Here is a 19,394-nt window from a genome sequence, read left to right as displayed (position 1 = left end):
AATGTAACTACTGATAGAACCACCACTACTAGAATGTAACTACTGATAGAACCACCACTACTAGAATGTAACTACTGATAGAACCACCACTACTAGAATGTAACTACTGATAGAACCACCACTACTAGAATGTAACTACTGATAGAACCACCTCTACTAGAATGTAACTACTGATAGAACCACCACTATTATAATAAAACTACTGATAGAACCATTACTACCAGAATATAACTACTGCCAGAACCATTGTGTGTGTGTGTGTGTGTGTGTGTGTGTGTGTGTGTGTGTGTGTGTGTGTGTGTGTGTGTGTGTGTGTGTGTGTGTGTGTGTGTGTGTGTGTGTGTGTGTGTGTGTGTGTGTGTGTGTGTGTGACACTGTTTGTGTGTGTAACACTGTGTGTGTGTGTGTGTGTGTGTGTGTGGAACGTTGTGTAACACTGTGTGTGTGTGTGTGTGTGTGTGTGTGTGTGTGTGTGTGGAACGTTGTGTAACACTGTGTGTGTGTGTGTGTGTGTGTGACACTGTGTGTGTGTTTGTAACATTGTGTGTGTGACACTGTGTGTGTGTGTGTGTGTAACACTGTGTGTGTGTGTTTGTAACATTGTGTGTGTGACACTGTGTGTGTGGAACGTTGTGTAACACTGTGTGTGTGTGTGTGTGTGTGTGTGTAGATGCGGGAGCAGGAGCGACAGGCGTCAGGGGGCGGGGACATGTTCTTCATGAGGACGGCCCAGGACCTGACGGGGAAGGACGGAGAGCTGATCCTGGCCGAGTACAGCGAGGAGTACCCCCCCCTCATGATGCAGGTCGGCATGGCAACCAAGATCAAGAACTACTACAAGAGGGTGAGTCTGCCGCCCCCCCCCCCCCCCCCCCCCCCCACACCCACACACACTCTCAGCATCATGAAAGAGAACCATGTTGAAGGGTTAGATGTTGTTTGTGTTCTAGATGTTCTAGATGTTGAAGAGGCTATTGCTGTTATAAATGTTGATAGTGAAGATGTTGTGGGTGTTCTATATTTTGAAGATGTTCTAGGTGTTCTAGATGTTTCAGGTGTTGTAGGTGTCATTGGTGTTCTAGATTTTGAAGATGCTATAGATGTTGTTGAAGATGTCCTCGATGTTCCAGATGTTGACGATGTTCTAGATATTGACGATGTTCTAGATACTGACGATGTTCTAGATCAGGGGTTCTCAAAGTTATGACAACTGAGGGCCAATTTAGGAACCCAAAATTTGACTGAGGGCTGCCAAAGGAAAAAAAAAATTGGCGGGAAACGCCGTCAGCATCCCAGTGGTCAAAAAAAACATTGCACCGTGGACCTCTGGGAGGGAGTTCAAGTGAGGTCTAAATCACAAAACTGAGCTTCACCCTTTCAAAGTAATGTACAGTCGGATTAAAACTAAGAAATGTAAAAGGATTTAATTGAAAGCTAGAGAGAGTCGAATTTTCTCTTTATATTTATTTATATTTGTTTAAATTAATATTGATATAATAATAAAATAAAATAAAATATATATATATTTTTTTTTTATAACTTACATAATTATGTATGTCATTGCGGGCCGCCAGGAATGATTCCGCGGGCCGCCATTGGCCCGCGGGCCGCACTGAGAACCAATGTTCAAGATGTTATCGATGTTCCAGATGTTGACGATGTTCTAGATTTTGAATATGTTCTAGATACTAAAAATATTGTAGATGTTGATGTTGTACTCTGTGCTTGTCGTGTTGTAGAAGCCCGGGAAGGACCCCGGAGCTCCGGACTGTAAATATGGAGAGACGGTGTACTGCCACACCTCGCCCTTCCTGGGATCGCTGCACCCCGGCCAGCTGCTGCAGGTCCGTCGCCACACACACCACCAGCCTCTGTTGTCATGACGACATCCCCGAACTCACCTTCTGATGTTAAAGATGATGTTAACTCACCTATACAACGAGGTGTCTTCTGCCAACTCATCTCTAGAGGGAGGAGTCTTGTGTTAACTCTCCTCTAGTGGGAGGAGTCTTGTAACTCACCTCTAGAGGGAGGAGACTTGTGTTAACTCACCTCTAGAGGGAGGAGTCTTGTGGTAACTCTCCTCTAGTGGGAGGAGTCTTGTCACTCACCTCTAGTGGGAGGAGTCTTGTCACTCACCTCTAGTGGGAGGAGTCTTGTCACTCACCTCTAGAGGGAGGAGTCTTGTGTTAACTCTCCTCTAGTGGGAGGAGTCTTGTGACTCCTCTAGTGGGAGGAGTCTTGTGACTCACCTCTAGTGGGAGGAGTCTTGTGACTCACCTCTAGTGGGAGGAGTCTTGTGACTCACCTCTAGTGGGAGGAGTCTTGTGACTCACCTCTAGTGGGAGGAGTCTTGTGTTAACTCGCCTCTAGTGGGAGGAGTCTTGTGTTAACTCACCTCTAGTGGGAGGAGTCTTGGGTTAACTCTCCTCTAGAGGGAGGAGTCTTGTGTTAACTCACCTCTAGCGGGAGGAGTCTTGTGTTAACTCACCCCTAGCGGGAGGAGTCTTGTGTTAACTCACCCTTCTCTCTCCCTCAGGCGTTTGAGAACAACCTGTTCCGGGCTCCCATCTACCTCCACAAGATGCCGGAGACGGACTTCCTGGTGCTGCGCACGCGGCAGGGCTACTTCATCAGGGAGATCGTGGACATCGTGGTGGTGGGCCAGCAGTGCCCCCTCTTCGAGGTCCCGGGGCCCAACTCCAAGAGGGCCAACACCCACATCAGAGACTTCCTGCAGGTACGGACGGACCTGATCCCTCCAGGAACACAAGATAATAAAGGACGCAACTCATGTGTTTCTATTGCTGATCATATGTTTGGGATTCATCATTTAGTCAAATGTGATGATGTTCTGGTGCTCGTAATTGTATTTTGGAAGTGATGAACATCAAATATTATAATCAAGATCAGACTTGATGAAGGTCAAACCCGTAGTGTGCAGTCAGTGCTTACCTGGTCTCTCTGTGCAGGTGTTCATCTACCGGCTCTTCTGGAAGAGTAAGGACCGCCCACGGAGGATCCGGATGGAGGACATCAAGAAGGCCTTCCCCTCCCACTCGGAGAGCAGCATCCGCAAGCGCCTCAAGCTGTGTGCAGACTTCAAGCGTACAGGTAGAAGCTCTCCCTCTCACCTGGTGCTCCTCTAGAAGCTCCCTCTCACCTGGTGCTTTTCTAGGGTAGAAGCTATGTATTGGACAATGCACATCCAGTGTTTCCCGCAGGATTTTTTTCAGCAGCGGTGGTGTGGTCCCCGATCCCTGTAGGGGGGTCCGGGGGCATGCTCCCCCGGCCGAATTTTTTTTGTACCCTTTACATTGGAATGCATGAATCTGGTGCACTTTGAGAGGAGAATATGCACTTAAATCCTATTCAAACAGTCCTGTGTATTACTGTAGATGGGATTATTGGTGTTGTAACTTTGCCTTTTGTGTCTTCATTTACAGATTTTTATATTTTTGTATAGTAATATTTCAACAAAAACGAACGCAAATATAATTTGCACAATTTATTTACAGATTTTTGCCTAATGCTTAAACACTAAACATGGTTGCTATGCCCAAAGCATAACTGTTTTTTACATAAGACACTTTGTTCAAAAATGAAATCTCCTGCAACAATGGGCAAAACACATCTTTTTAAATTATAAACCTAACTAAAATTTGAAAAGAACACACACATGAAAAATAAAAAATAAAGCTAATTGAATACCAATCAGTGTGAGCCTTTGCACTACAAATAGACCTCAGGTGAGCTCAGCTCCTGTGAGAGTCAGTGAGAGTCAGGGGAAGAGGACAAGAGAGCGATGATAAGCTTGTTATTGCTTAAAACACTTCTTCTTAGTCTTGGGAGTCAAAAAGTGAACTATTCATGATCTTTTAAGAAGTCCTTAGGTTTTTTCCCTGCATTTATGCTAATGACCACATGCTTACAGGCGATTAGCATAAATCCCTAACTAGAATACGCGATGAAAACGGATTTTATATGGCAATAAAGAACAACATCGGATCTAACAGTATGGATTAATTTTTCAAAGTTCCCGAAAATACCTAGGCTATAAATTCCTGACTGGATATAAGCTCCTGTAAAGGCTATGAGTGATCCCAAAAAGAGCGACAACACGCACACACACACATAGGCCTACACACACACACACACACAATACTAGAGGAAAAACGGCACGGAGGTTGCGGTTTATAGATACAATAAAATGATTGGGCTCAGAGGGTTTTTAACACTGGTGGTCATGTAGCGACACATTTTAGCAACTTACTTTCTCTCTCTCTCTCTCTCTCTCTCTCTGTCTCTCTCTCTCTCTCTGTCTGCCTCTCTCTGTCTGTCTCTCTTTCCTTCTTTCTTCGATCTTCCGCTTCACTCACTACTGCTAGAATCAATGTAACTTTGCAACCGTGTAGGGTAGCCTACTGCCAACAACTGCCACACTCGCTGTGTATTTTTCTTTGATGTTGGTTACGTGACGATGTGCCGCGTGCTGCGCAATTGACGTTACGCGCTGTACATTTTCTAAAAGGAGCTACGTAAAAAAAAAAATATATATAAATTAGAAGGATTTTTATTGCAGCGGCGGAGAAGATTCAGCAGCGGCGGCGCGCCGCTGCTGTGTGAACGTGGGGGAAACACTGACATCTATGTACTGGGCAGTGTGTATCTATGTACTGGGCAGTGTATGTCTATGTACTGGGCAGTGTATATCTATGTACTGGGCAGTGTATATCTATGTACTGGGCAGTGTATATCCATGTACTGGGCAGTGTATATCCATGTACTGGGCAGTGTATATCTATGTACTGGGCAGTGTATATCCATGTACTGGGCAGTGTATATCCATGTACTGGGCAGTGTATATCTATGTCCTGGGCAGTGTATATCTATGTACTGGGCAGTGTATATCTATGTACTGGGCAGTGTATATCTATGTACTGGGCAGTGTATATCTATGTACTGGGCAGTGTATATCTATGTACTGGGCAGTGTGTATCTATGTACTGGGCAGTGTGTATCTATGTCCTGGGCAGTGTGTATCTATGTACTGGGCAGTGTGTATCTATGTACTGGGCAGTGTGTATCCATGTACTGGGCAGTGTGTATCCATGTACTGAGCTCTAGTATGTCTGCTGTGTGTATACAGTAGGTATGGAGCTCCAGGGGGTATATAGTGAGGAGCTCCGGGGGGTTTGTGTAAACCTGTGGGTGTATGGCTGTTGACCGTGTCCGCTGTACCCAGGGATGGACTCCAACTGGTGGGTGCTGAAGCCCGACTTCAGGCTCCCCACGGAGGAGGAGATCCGGGCCATGGTGTCCCCGGAGCAGTGCTGCTCCTACTACAGCATGCAGGTGGCCGAGCAGAGGCTCAAGGTGAGAGCACTGCTCACCACACGCTAATGACATGTTAGAACATGTTTTAATAACGTTAGTAGCAGCATGCCGGTGCAGAGCAGATAATAGTAATGACACATGTAGTAACATGGTAATGACACATGTAGTAACATGGTAATGACATATGTAGTAACATGGTAATGACGCATGTAGTAACATGGTAATGACACATGTAGTAACTGGTAATGGCACATGTAGTAACCTGGTAATGACACATGTAGTAACCTGGTAATGACACATGTAGTAACATGGTAATGACACATGTAGTAACATGGTAATGACATATGTAGTAACATGGTAATGACGCATGTAGTAACATGGTAATGACGCATGTAGTAACATGGTAATGACACATGTAGTAACCTGGTAATGACACATGTAGTAACATGGTAATGACGTATGTAGTTACATGGTAATGACGTATGTAGTTACATGGTAATGACACATGTAGTTACATAGTCATGAAACATGTAGTAACATGGTCATCATGACTCATGTAGTAACTTGGTAATGACACATGTGGTAACATAGTAATGAGTCTGACACATGTAGTATCATGGTAATGACACATGTAGTATCATGGTAATGACACATGTAGTAACATAGTAATGACACATGTAGTAACATGGTCATGACACAGGTAGTAACATAGTAATGACGCATGCTTTCGTCTGACAGGATGCTGGATACGGGGAGAAGTCCTTCTTCGCTCCTGATGAGGAGAACGAGGAAGACTTCCAGATGAAGATCGATGACGAGGTACCGTTCGACATGTCGAACTCTTGTTTCTATATTGTAGCACATCCTATTTATTGACCTTAATGTACTGTATTCTGATACTTTTTGGGTTGTATATTCATGGTTGAATGCACCTGTTGTAAGTCCCTTTGGACAAAATGTCTTCCTCCAAAGAAGGGGTCGAACAAGCAAGCATTTCCATCAGTATTAGGAGTAGCTAAAAATGAAAGATTGGATTATTTAATTTGAACTAAACGACTCTGGACTTTTATAACTCTTCGTCCACCTTCGGTTGTTCAATTCTCTCCTTCCTCCTCCTTCTGGCATTATCTATATCCTCTACTTCCTCTGGATATCTTCTACTTCCTCTGGATATGTCCCTCCTCTTTATATAACCGCTACTTCCTGTCTCTAAACCCGCCTCTTCCTGTCTCTTCCGTCTCTAAACCCTCCTCTTCCTGTCTCTTCCGTCTCTAAACCCGCCTCTTCCTGTCTCTTCCGTCTCTAAACCCTCCTCTTCCTGTCCGGTCCTTAGGTGCGCACCGCCCCCTGGAACACCACCAGGGCCTTCATCGCCGCCATGAAGGGCAAGTGTCTGCTGGAGGTGACGGGCGTGGCCGACCCCACCGGCTGCGGCGAGGGCTTCTCCTACGTCAAGGTCCCCAACAAGCCCACCCAGCAGAAGGTACGCACCCCACCCCCTCCTCATGCCTCCCCCTCCTCCCTCCTCCCTCCCTCCTCCCTTCTCCCCCCTCCTACTGCCTCCACCTCATCCTCGTCCTCATCCGCCCTCCCACCCAGCAGAAGGTACGCCCTCCTCCTCCCTCCACCTCCTCCCCCCCCTTCCCCTCCTCCCCCCTCCCCCGCCCTCCCACCGGTTAGGACCCCTGGGGTAACCGTTGGTTTGTGTTGTTGATGGTCTCCAGGACGACAAGGAGCCCCAGCCCGCCAAGAAGACGGTGACGGGGACGGACGCCGACCTGCGGCGGCTGTCCCTGAAGAACGCCAAGCAGCTGCTCAGGAAGTTCGGGGTTCCAGAGGAGGAGGTGAGGACAACACACCCGTAGACTGGGAGTAGACTGGGAGTAGACTGGGAGTAGACTGGTAGTAGACTGGTAGTAGACTGGTAGTAGACTGGTAGTAGACTGGTAGTAAACTGATAGAAGACCTGAGAGTAGACCTGGTAGTACACTGGTAGTACACTGGTAGTACACTGGTGGTAGACTGGTGGTAGACTGGGAGTAGACCTGGAGTAGACTTGGAGTAGACCTGGAGTAGACCCGGAGTATGTCTCTAACACCATGACCCCCTGTGTGTGTCAGATCAAGAAGCTGTCTCGCTGGGAGGTGATCGACGTGGTGCGCACCATGTCCACGGAGCAGGCCCGCTCGGGGGAGGGGCCCATGAGCAAGTTCGCCCGCGGCTCCCGCTTCTCCGTGGCGGAGCACCAGGAGCGCTACAAGGAGGAGTGCCAGAGGATCTTCGACCTGCAGAACAAGTGAGCGCTCTGATAGTGTGTGAGGTTCCCCTCTGACCGTGAGGTTCCCCTCTGACTGTGAGGTTCCTCCCTGACTGTGAGGTTCCCCCCTGACTGAGATGTACCTCTCTGACTGTGAGGTTCCCCTCTGACTGTGAGGTTCCTCCCTGACCGTGAGGTTCCTCCCTGACTGTGAGGTTCCTCTCTGACTGTGAGGTTCCCCTCTTACTGTGAGGTTCCCCTCTGACTGTGAGGTTCCCCTCTGACTGTGAGGTTCCTCCCTGACCGTGAGGTTCCTCCCTGACTGTGAGGTTCCCCTCTGACTGTGAGGTTCCTCTCTGACTGTGAGGTTCCCCTCTGACTGTGAGGTTCCCCTCTGACTGTGAGGTTCCCCCCTGACTGAGATGTACCTCTCTGACTGTGAGGTTCCTCCCTGACCGTGAGGTTCCCCTCTGACTGTGAGGTTCCCCTCTGACTGTGAGGTTCCCCTCTGACTGTGAGGTTCCCCTCTGACTGTGAGGTTCCCCTCTGACTGTGAGGTTCCTAGTGACTGTGAGGTTCCTCTCTGACTGTGAGGTTCCTAGTGACTGTGAGGTTCCTCTCTGACTGTGAGGTTCCTCTCTGACTGTGAGGTTCCTCTCTGACTGTGAGGTTCCCCTCTGACTGTGAGGTTCCCCTCTGACTGTGAGGTTCCCCTCTGACTGTGAGGTTCCCCTCTGACTGTGAGGTTCCCCTCTGACTGTGAGGTTCCCCTCTGACTGTGAGGTTCCCCTCTGACTGTGAGGTTCCCCTCTGACTGTGAGGTTCCCCTCTGACTGTGAGGTTCCCCTCTGACCGTGAGGTTTCCCTCTGACCGTGAGGTTTCTCTCTGACTGTGAGGTTCCTCTCTGACTGTGAGGTTCCTCTCTGACTGTGAGGTTCCTCTCTGACTGTGAGGTTCCCCTCTGACTGTGAGGTTCCCCTCTGACCGTGAGGTTCCTTCCCCTCTGACCGTGTGCGGTTCCTTTCCCTCTGACTGTGTGATGTGTCCCAGGGTGCTGGAGTCCACGGAGGTCCTCTCCACGGACACGGACAGCAGCTCCGCGGAGGACAGCGACTTCGAGGAGATGGGGAAGAACATCGAGAACATGCTGCAGAACAAGAAGACCAGCTCCCAGCTGTCCCGGGAGAGGGAGGAGCAGGAGAGGAAGGAGCTGCAGAGGATGCTCATGGGAGAGGAGAACGACCGCGACCACAAGAGCCGCAAGGGACGCAAAGGCCTCTGTGAGTGGAACCCCAAGGAACCTCTAACCCCAGAGAACCTAACCCCAGAGAACCTAACCCCAGAGAACCTAACCCCAGAGAACCTAACCCCAGAGAACCTAACCCCAGGGAACCTAACCCCAGGGAACCTAACCCCAGGGAACCTAACCCCAGGGAACCTAACCCCAGGGAACCTAACCCCAGGGAACCTAACCCCAGGGAACCTAACCCCAGGGAACCTAACCCCAGGGAACCTAACCCCAGGGAACCTAACCCCAGGGAACCTAACCCCAGGGAACCTAACCCCAGGGAACCTAACCCAAGAGAACCTAACCCCAGGTAAAATAACCCCAGGTAAAATAACCCCAGGCAAACTCTAACCACAGGGAACCTAAGCCTAGAGAACATAACCCCAGGAAAGGTCTAACCCAAGGGAATCTCTAATCCCAGGGTACCCCTAACCCTAGGGAAATTAAGCTCAGGAAAGTTAATCCCATGGAATCCCTAACCCCAGGGAACTAACCCCAGGGAACTAACCCCAGGGAACTAACCCCAGGGAACTAACCCCAGGGAACTAACCCCAGGGAACTAACCCCAGGGAACTAACCCCAGGGAACTTCTAACCCCAGGGAAGCGCTAGAGAAGCACCTTATATGCTTCATCATCAGCGTCCCCTTGCCCTGTCCTTTAATCACTGTACGGACAGGGACGCCATCTTTATACAGAACACATTCTCATGACACATGAAAACCTCCCAGTAAGACCAGTCCTTCTGGAGACCACACCTTCTGGAGACCAGACCTTCTGGAGACCACACCTCCTGTCCTTAACGTGGGCGTCTCTCCCCCCCCACGCAGCGAGCGCCATGTCCACGGGCTCCCACAGGGACGACGACGCCTCCTCCGTCACCAGCCTCAACTCGGCCGCCACCGGCCGCCGCCTCAAGATCTACCGCACCTTCCAGGACGAGGACGGCAAGGAGTACGTCCGCTGCGAGACGGTGCGCAAGGCCTCGGTCATCGACGCCTACACCCGCATCAGGACCACCAAGGACGACGAGTTCATGTGAGTCGGACCGCCCCTGACTCAGAGGGATGGATGTCATAACGTACAGATTGTCAGGTTAACTCTACTGTTTCAGAGCAGAGTAATGGATGTCATAACATACAGAGTATCAGGATAGCTTCACAGATTTTCTGATGAATGTACGTCTTCATATTGAGATGTTGGAGCTTGAGGGTGAAGCTCTCTCTGTGTGGAGGTCCTGATGTTTGTGTGTCTTCATATTGAGATGTTGGAGCTTGAGGGTGAAGCTCTCTCTGTGTGGAGGTCCTGATGTTTGTGTGTCTTCATATTGAGATGTTGGAGCTTCAGGGCGAAGCTCTCTCTGTGTGAAGGTCCTGATGTTTGTGTGTCTTCATGTTGAGATGTTGGAGCTTGAGGGTGAAGCTCTCTCTGTGTGGAGGTCCTGATGTTTGTGTGTCTTCATATTGAGATGTTGGAGCTTGAGGGTGAAGCTCTCTCTGTGTGGAGGTCCTGATGTTTGTGTGTCTTCATATTGAGATGTTGGAGCTTGAGGGTGAAGCTCTCTCTGTGTGAAGGTCCTGATGTTTGTGTGTCTTCATGTTGAGATGTTGGAGCTTGAGGGTGAAGCTCTCTCTGTGTGGAGGTCCTGATGTTTGTGTGTCTTCATATTGAGATGTTGGAGCTTCAGGGCGAAGCTCTCTCTGTGTGAAGGTCCTGATGTTTGTGTGTCTTCATGTTGAGATGTTGGAGCTTGAGGGTGAAGCTCTCTCTGTGTGACGGTTCTGATGTTTGTGTGTCTTCATATTAGGGGTCGACCGATACCGATTTTTTTAGGGCCGTTTAAAAAAAAATATATATATTTAAAGGAACATTTATTGAACTTCAATATAAAAAACAATATTTAACAAATAGTAAAAACAGGTGAAGTAGAACAAGTAAGAACAAGTAGATGAACAGTATTTAACAAATATTAAAAACAGGTGAGGTAGACCAAGTAAAATAAAAAAATAAATTTAAAAAAATCTGCGAAAATCAGCCGCGTATCTACCGATACACGTAAAAACCGCGAATATACCGATATATCGGTCGATCCCTACTTCATATTGAGGTGTTGGAGCTTCAGGGCGAAGCTCTCTCTGTGTGAAGGTCCTGATGTTTGTGTGTCTTATCGGTTCTCCAGACGCAAGTTTGCGCTGTTTGACGAGCAGCACCGCGAGGAGATGAGGAAGGAGCGGAGGAGGATCCAGGAGCAGCTGAGGAGGCTGAAGAGGAACCAGGAGAAGGACCGCTTCAAGGGGCCCCCGGAGAAGAAGGCCAAGAAGATCAAAGAGAGACCTGACCTCAAGGTCAAGGTCAGCATGAAGCCTCACTTCCCTCTCCTCTTCTCTCCTCTCATCCCGCCTCCTCATCTCCTCTGCTCCCGCCTTTCCTTCCTGCTTCTCTTTTCCCCTCTCTTCCTTCTCTCAACTCTTCTCCCTCGTTCTCCTTTTCTCCATCCTTCTCCTCCTCCTCCTCTCTGTGGGCCTAAGTCTCTTTCCCCCTCTCCTCCTACTTTCCCGTCTCCTCTCCCCACCTTTCAGGGTGCCTGAGCCTCTCCTCTTCCCCTCCTCTCTCCTCCACTGAAGTGCGTGACTAAGCTTCTCCTCTCTCCTTCTCTCCTCTCTCCTTCTGTCCTCTACTCTCCCCTCTCGCCTTCTCTCCTCTACTCTCTCCTCTCTCCGATCTCCTTCTCTCCTCTCCTCCTCTCTCCTCTCTCCTGAGCTATAGTGCGTGCCTAAGCCTCTCCTCTCTCCTCAGCTGAAGTGCGTGCCTAAGTCTCTCCTCCTCTCTCCTCTCTCCTGAGCTGTAGTGCGTGCCTAAGCCTCTCCTCTCTCCTCAGCTGAAGTGCGGTGCGTGCGGAGCCATCGGCCACATGAGGACCAACAAGTTCTGCCCGCTGTACTACCAGACCAACGCCCCTCCCTCCAACCCCGTGGCCATGACGGAGGAGCAGGAGGAGGAGCTGGAGAAGACTGTGATCCACAACGACAACGAGGAGCTCATCAAGGTGGAGGGCACCAAGATCGTCCTGGGCAAGCAGCTCATCGAGAGGTAGGGCGCACGCCGGCGCGGCTCCCCTTCCTGTTGGTCACTTCCTGTTCACCCCAACCACCCCGAACCAGCCTACCCCTTCCTGTTGGTCACTTCCTGTTCACTACAACCACTCCGAACAAGCCTACCCCTTCCTGTTGGTCACTTCCTGTTAACCCCTACCTGTTGGTCACTTCCTGTTAACCCCCATCTGTTGATCACTTCCTGTTAACCCCTTCCTGTTGATCACTTCCTGTTAACCCCTTCCTGTGCTGTGATGCTCCTCCTCCAGTGCCGACGAGGTGCGCAGGAAGTCCCTGGTGCTGAAGTTCCCCAAGCAGCAGCTCCCGCCGAAGAAGAAGAGGCGCGTGGGCAGCGCCGTGCACTGTGACTACCTGAACGTGAGTCGCACCACACCCAGGAACCAGACCCCTGAACCTCAGCCAGGAACCAGACCCCCTGAACCTCAGTCTGGTGGGCTGGTTCCTGGGTGCACTGTGACTACCTGAACGTGAGTCGCACCACACCCAGGAACCAGACCCCTGAACCTCAGCCAGGAACCAGACCCCCTGAACCTCAGTCTGGTGGGCTGGTTCCTGGGTGCACTGTGACTACCTGAACGTGAGTCGCACCACACCCAGGAACCAGACCCCTGAACCTCAGCCAGGAACCAGACCCCCTGAACCTCAGTCTGGTGGGCTGGACAGATGGGATAGCATGTTGATACCAGGACTGTAGAGTAGATGACTAGCTAGTAGGGGACTGGTTTATGGTTAGTCAACCTGGTAAGTAGATGACTGGTTAGTGCTAAGTTAACCTGGTTAGTGAGGACTAGTTAGTGGTTAGTTAACCTGATTAGTGAGGACTGGTTAGTGCTTAGTTTACCTGGTTAGTGAGGACTGGTTAGTGATTAGTTTACCTGGTTAGTGGTTAGTTAACCTGGGTAGTGAGGACTGGTTAGTGGTTAGTTTACCTGGTTAGTGGTTAGTTAACCTGGTTAGTGAGGACTGGTTAGTGGTTAGTTAACCTGGTTAGTGAGGACTGGTTAGTGGTTAGTTAACCTGGTTGTTGTGATCCCCAGCGACCTCACAAGTCGATCCACCGCCGGCGCACCGACCCCATGGTGACCCTGTCCTCCGTCCTGGAGAGTGTGATCAACGACATGAGAGACCACCCCAACGTAAGACCCTCACTCACTCGCATGAGAGACCACCCCAACGTAAGACCCTCACTCACTCGCATGAGAGACCACGCCAACGTAAGAGAGACGCACACATGAGAGACCACCCCAACGTAAGAGAGACACACACATGAGAGACCACCCCAACGTAAGAGAGACACACACATGAGAGACCACCCCAACGTAAGAGAGACACACACATGAGAGACCACCCCAACGTAAGACCCTCACTCACTCGCATGAGAGACCACCCCAACGTAAGAGAGACACACACATGAGAGACCACCCCAACGTAAGAGAGACACACACATGAGAGACCACCCCAACGTAAGAGAGACACACACATGAGAGACCACCCCAACGTAAGACCCTCACTCACTCGCATGAGAGACCACCCCAACGTAAGAGAGACGCACACATGAGAGACCACCCCAACGTAAGAGAGACGCACACACACATGAGAGACCACCCCAACGTAAGAGAGACACACACTCACATGAGAGACCACCCCAACGTAAGAGAGACACACACATGAGAGACCACCCCAACGTAAGAGAGACACACACATGAGAGACCACCCCAACGTAAGAGAGACACACACATGAGAGACCACCCCAACGTAAGAGAGACGCACACACACATGAGAGACCACCCCAACGTAAGAGAGACACACACTCACATGAGAGACCACCCCAACGTAAGAGAGACACACACTCACATGAGAGACCACCCCAACGTAAGAGAGACACACACATGAGACCTATGCTGGGAATTCCGGAACCACGTCAATCATAAACTGACCAAACTGGGTGGAATAAAGAGTCGTCCGAACTTATAACAATTATGGTCATATATTTGAGCAATAACGGTACAATAACACACAACAAACCTAAAACAAACAATGAACATAACATAGTATAATCTAAGGCCTAGATGGGAGTTCCCCCTGTGTCCCTCCAAGAGCTCCGCAAGGAGAAGTCCCCTGCATGGGAAATCCCCCCGCCTCCCTCCCACCAGGGCTATACCGGGCGAGGGAGCAGAGATCCCCTTATGCATTCTCCTCCTTGATGAGATTACAGGAAACTGTCCTTAGGTAAACATTATCTGATTTGACCGTTGACAATTCTAATGTGGGGGTGGTCTCATAGTGGTGACTTCTCAGTTGGACCCTTTGAACCTTGACCCCCCCCCCCCAAGGATGTCACACTCAACAAACGGCAGTTTCAGAAACGGATGTGAAAATATAATCTTCCCATCACAGACCACCCTGCTGTAAGACACACACTTCCTAACTCCTCCTCCTCCTCCTCCTCCTCCTCCTCCTCCTCCTCCAGACGTACCCCTTCCACACCCCGGTGAACGCCAAGGTGGTGAAGGACTACTACCGCTTCATCACCCGGCCCATGGACCTGCAGACCCTGAGGGAGAACGTCCGCAAGCGCATGTACCCGTCACGGGACGACTTCAGGGAGAGCGTGGAGGTCATCGTGAAGAACAGCGCCACCTACAACGGTAGGCAGAACCTTAGAACAGGTCTACCTACCAGGGAACCAGGACCTTAGAACAGGTCCACCTACCAGGGAACCAGAACCGTAGAACAGGTCCACCTACCAGGGAACCAGGACCTTAGAACAGGTCCACCTACAACGGTACCAGACCCAATAGAACAGGTCCACCTACCAGGGAACCACTGACTGGCTTGATAAAGGCAGACTTTAGGCTATCATTTATCCTGTTGTGTGTTGGGCTTCCAGGATAGCTTGGTCCTGATTGGACGGTTTGTTGGGTTTCAATTGTAGCTTGGTCCTGATTGGTCGGTTTGTCGGGTTTCCGTTGAAGCTTGGTTGTTGATTGGTTTGTCTTTCTGTGTTTCCAGGGGCTAAACATCCCATAACTCAAGTAGCCCAGTCCATGCTGGACCTGTGTGATACTAAACTGAAGGAGGTGAGGACACACACAGAGGCACAAACACACAAACACACAAAAACCACAGAAACAAACTCACCACAAAAAAACACAGCAACAAACACAAAACACAAACACAAAAACACAGCCACACGGGCCTGTTGTCTTCTAAACGGTGTGTGTGTGTGTGTGTGTGTGTGTGTGTGTGTGTGTGTGTGTGTGTGTGTGTGTGTGTGTGTGTGTGTGTGTGTGTGTGTGTGTGTGTGTGTGTGTGTGTGTGTGTGAGCAGAAGGAGGACCGTCTCGTCAGGCTGGAGAAGGCCATCAACCCCCTGCTGGACGACGACGACCAGGTGGCCTTCAGCTTCATCCTGGACAACATCGTGACCCAGAAGATGATGGTGGTTCCCGACGTGAGTCCTCGCACCGTTCACACGACGGGCGGGAGAGACGGCAGTCGCAGAAATAGTTCAGACCTAAGAATGGGGTCACGGACCGGAATAGTTTGGGAACCACCAGCCAGCTCTGATGTTTTTGGTCGGAGCTTCTGGGGGTATCTCTTCCGTGTCCTCTTGAGTAACCCCAGGCGCTGTGTGTTGTAGTCGTGGCCGTTCCACCACCCCGTCAACAAGAAGTTCGTCCCCGACTACTACAAGGTGATCGTCGCCCCCATGGACCTGGAGAACCTGCGCAAGGTGAGACCCCCCCCATGCTGTGAAGCCCCCGCCCTGAAGCCAGACCCCCCCTGCAGCCCCCCCTCTCTCCTCTTAACCCCGCGCTCTCTGCCCTCCTCAGAACATCTCCAAACACAAGTACCAGAACCGAGACACCTTCCTGTCGGACGTCACTCTGGTCCACGGCAACAGCATCAAGTACAACGGTACGCTGCCGTCGGGAGGAGCTCTTCTGAAGAGCTGGCCCAGGCCTTGTGACGAGCAAGGCTCTATTGTCGAGACCATCCCGGGCTTTATGCTCCGTGTGTTCTGTCCTCAGGTCCGGACAGCCCCTACACCAAGACGGCGCTTGACATCGTCAACGTGTGCAGACAGACCTTAGCTGAGGTATGGCCGGACTGCCTCTCGCGTTCATTGATTAGAATGTACCTTCAGGGGACAGTATCTGCTAGACGACTGGTAATACTGGGGATGGAGGTCTGATGGTGGTACCTCCTCGTGGTGGAGGTCTGATCGTGGTACCTTCTGCTGATGGAGGTCTGATGGAGGTTCCTCCTGGTGACGGAGGTCTGATGGAGGTTCCTCCTGGTGACGGAGGTCTGATGGAGGTTCCTCCTGGTGACGGTGGTCTGATGGAGGTTCCTCCTGGTGATGGAGGTCTGATGGAGGTTCCTCCTGGTGATGGAGGTCTGATGGAGGTTCCTCCTGGTGATGGAGGTCTGATGGAGGTTCCTCGTGGTGACGGTGGTCTGATGGAGATTCGTCGTGGTGACGGAGGTCTGACGTTTGTCTCTCGTTCTCTAGTACGACGAGCACCTGACCCAGCTGGAGAAGGACATCTCCACGGCCAAGGAAGCTGCTCTGGACGCGGCCGACTACGAAGCTCTGGACCCCCTCACCCCCGGACCCTACACCCCCCAGGTAGGAGACCCTCAGACCCTATGCGCCCCAGGTAGGCTCTCTCCCCGTACCCCCCCCCAGGGAGGCCCCAGGTCCTCCATCTCTCCTAGTATATGTAGAGCACTGAGCAGTCCTCGACCGTGGAGAGTACTACCACCCAGTACTCCCACGCAGTACTTGAGTGCTGCCATGTAGTACTGCACATAGTACTGCAGTGTTACCAGGTAGTACTGGGCTGGCGGCGCTGGTAACCTCCGTCACCACAGCCTGCTCACTAAGTTCGTCTCCTTCTGGGGGAACAATCCTCCTTCCCACATCAACTTCCTCCTTCCTTCGATCAACTTCCTTTCTTCAGCCTGTGGTTCTTCAGTGACCTCTGACCTGTTCTTCCTCATCCGCTCCTATCCTCTTCGTGTGTGTGTGTGTGTGTGTGTGTGTGTGTGTGTGTGTGTGTGTGTGTGTGTGTGTGTGTGTGTGTGTGTGTGTGTGTGTGTGTGTGTGTGTGTGTGTGTGTGTGTGTGTGTGTGTGTGTGTGTCAGCCGTCTGAGCTGCTGGAAGGCAGGGCTCCTGGTCTGTTCTCTGATTGGCCACTTGGGGGCGCTGTCGAGAAGAGAGGGGGGCAGGTATGGAGAGAGAGAGAGAACCCTGACACCAGCCTCCACCTCTCCCCTCGCATCCCCCCTTCCTCCTCCATCATACCTCCTCTCCGCCTCTCCTCTCCTCTCCCCTCTCTCCTCCTCTCTCCTCCCCTCTCTCCGTCTCTCCTCTCCCCTCTCCTCTTCCCCCTCTCTCCTCTCCCCCCTCCCCTCCCCTCTCTCCTCCTCTCTCCTCCCCTCTCTCCGTCTCTCTCCTCTCCTCCCCTCTCTCCGTCTCTCTCCTCTCCTCTTCCCCCTCTCTCCTCTCCCCCCTCCCCTCCCCTCTCTCCGTCTCGTCTCGTCTCCTCTCCACCTCTCCCTTCTCCCGTCCCCTTCTCTCCTCCTCTCTCCGTCTCTCTCCTCTCCTCCTCCTCTCTCCTCTCCTCTCCCCCTCCTCTCTCTCCTCCTCTCTCCTCTCCCCCCTCCTCTCTCCTCTCCTCTCCTCTCCTCTCTCCTCTCCTCTCCCCTCCCCTCCCCCCTCTCTCCTCTCCTCTCTCCTCCTCTCTCTCCTCTCCATCACTCTGTGGCTCTGTGCTCATGTGAGGTTGATAAAAGAAGTAGAAACAGTTAACGCGTAAAAGGTGTTCTTGTCGTACCCAATCACATTCCTGAAGGTCCTTGTCCCGGCTCCGCCCCTTCCACAGGGTCGCCATGGTCGCAGGCTGGGGGGGGAGGAGTCAGACGTGGACATCGAAGGCTTCGAGGACGAAGACGGCAAGCCCAAGACCCCCGCGCCGGTGAAGACCCACGACCAATCACACGCCTGATCAGAGATCACATGACTCTGGTCGTCATCATTATATTGTTATGAGTTGAAGTGTTGATGAGTATTTTGTGTCCCCCAGGCGGAGGACGGGGACCTGGAGGATGACGATGACGAAGATGACATGCTGCTCCCGCCGCGGCGCCGGATGCTGGAGCGCCACGAGGAAGACGACGAGGAAGACGAGGAGGACGAAGAGCGGGGGCGCGGCCCTCAGGCCAGCGTCCTCTACCAGGACCTCCTCATGTCCGACGGGGAGGACGACGCCAGCGAGGAGGAGGGAGACAACCCCTTCTCCTGTAGGTCCCGCCCGCTTCCTGTCTGCCTTAGGCCGCGCCCCCTCACTTCCTGTCGGAGAGCTCTAGCCTTAAGGGGGCGGCATGCGTACAGACCGTATAAGGATTTACTCAATCTGGCCGACATGATAACATGTTGTCCTGGTGTGGTTTCCGTTTGGTCACTGAGCCTACGTTAGGCAAGACCAGTTTTCTCTCCATGGCGACCAGTGTCGTTTCCATGGAGACGCCACTGGTTCCCATGGAGACCAGTGTCATCTCCATGAAGAACAGTTGGGGCCTCAGTGGAGATCACGCTGGTTTCCATGACGACCAGTGGGGTCACCACGGCGATGCCACTGGTTTCCATTGGGACCAGTGGCATCTCCATGAAGACCAGTGGGGTCACCATGGAGATGACCCTGGTCTCCATGGAGACGGGAAATCAGAAATCTGACTGGGGGAAGTAAATACAAATATCCAGGCCAAAGGTCACATTAAGATCCTTCAGTCGTGGGGTGGCGAGAAAAAAAGTGGCGAGAGGAGGCTGGTCCTAGCCACGCCCCTCTCTGCCCAACGGGGGGGGGGCTCCGTCAGACCCCCCCCCCCCCCTACCGGTCTGCCCTCTGGTCCCCCTCAAACCGTGACTCACCCTCCGCCCCCCCCGTCCCCCCTCACAGCCATCCACCTATCGGAGAGCGGCAGCGACTCGGACCGGGAGGACCTCCGCGCCCCGCCCCCGCGGCGCGCCCTCCAGGAGACGGCCCGCATGGCGCTGGACCAGGAGGAGAGCATGATGTCCTACGAGGGGGAGGGGGGGCCCGACATGGAGCGCCACCAAATGGAGCGCCACCTGGAGGACAGCAACGTCAGGTACACGTTGTCCCACGTTGTCCCACGTTGTCCCACGTTGTCCCACGTTGTCCCATGTTGTCGCACGTTGTCCCACGTTGTCGCACGTTGTCCCATCTTGTGGCATTTACTCCCATCTTGTCCCATCTGGTCCCATGTTGTCCCATGTTGTCCCATGTTTTTCAACGTTGTCCCAAGAGGCACGCTGGTACACGTTTTTTAATAATACTAATAATAATTAATACAAAAGGCAAGTAAACA

At 51.8% G+C, this 19,394-nt stretch overlaps 1 protein-coding gene across 2 annotated transcripts in view; it reads left to right on the top strand.

The window, feature by feature from the left end:
• taf1 (TAF1 RNA polymerase II, TATA box binding protein (TBP)-associated factor) overlaps positions 1 to 19,394 on the top strand; it is a 34,983-nt gene that overhangs the window by 13,480 nt on the left and 2,109 nt on the right. The window contains exons 15-40 of one of the 2 annotated variants that reach the window (XM_060057628.1): positions 671 to 844; positions 1,740 to 1,844; positions 2,540 to 2,740; positions 2,973 to 3,114; positions 5,246 to 5,376; positions 6,076 to 6,156; positions 6,671 to 6,820; positions 7,062 to 7,181; positions 7,458 to 7,633; positions 8,646 to 8,875; positions 9,712 to 9,919; positions 11,061 to 11,232; positions 11,760 to 11,971; positions 12,243 to 12,351; positions 13,032 to 13,130; positions 14,465 to 14,642; positions 15,007 to 15,074; positions 15,325 to 15,447; positions 15,637 to 15,729; positions 15,830 to 15,914; positions 16,028 to 16,095; positions 16,513 to 16,629; positions 17,148 to 17,231; positions 17,888 to 17,980; positions 18,089 to 18,305; positions 18,962 to 19,154. In XM_060057628.1, coding sequence (XP_059913611.1) covers positions 671 to 844; positions 1,740 to 1,844; positions 2,540 to 2,740; positions 2,973 to 3,114; positions 5,246 to 5,376; positions 6,076 to 6,156; positions 6,671 to 6,820; positions 7,062 to 7,181; positions 7,458 to 7,633; positions 8,646 to 8,875; positions 9,712 to 9,919; positions 11,061 to 11,232; positions 11,760 to 11,971; positions 12,243 to 12,351; positions 13,032 to 13,130; positions 14,465 to 14,642; positions 15,007 to 15,074; positions 15,325 to 15,447; positions 15,637 to 15,729; positions 15,830 to 15,914; positions 16,028 to 16,095; positions 16,513 to 16,629; positions 17,148 to 17,231; positions 17,888 to 17,980; positions 18,089 to 18,305; positions 18,962 to 19,154 — 3,629 coding nt within the window. The remainder of the gene's footprint in view (positions 1 to 670; positions 845 to 1,739; positions 1,845 to 2,539; positions 2,741 to 2,972; positions 3,115 to 5,245; positions 5,377 to 6,075; positions 6,157 to 6,670; positions 6,821 to 7,061; positions 7,182 to 7,457; positions 7,634 to 8,645; positions 8,876 to 9,711; positions 9,920 to 11,060; positions 11,233 to 11,759; positions 11,972 to 12,242; positions 12,352 to 13,031; positions 13,131 to 14,464; positions 14,643 to 15,006; positions 15,075 to 15,324; positions 15,448 to 15,636; positions 15,730 to 15,829; positions 15,915 to 16,027; positions 16,096 to 16,512; positions 16,630 to 17,147; positions 17,232 to 17,887; positions 17,981 to 18,088; positions 18,306 to 18,961; positions 19,155 to 19,394) is intronic. The other variant, XM_060057629.1, reaches the window with a different exon arrangement.

The sequence above is a fragment of the Gadus macrocephalus genome, chromosome 7 (genome assembly GCF_031168955.1).
Source record: "Gadus macrocephalus chromosome 7, ASM3116895v1".
NCBI lineage: Eukaryota > Metazoa > Chordata > Actinopteri > Gadiformes > Gadidae > Gadus > Gadus macrocephalus.
This window is presented reverse-complemented; position numbering and strand designations above follow the sequence as displayed.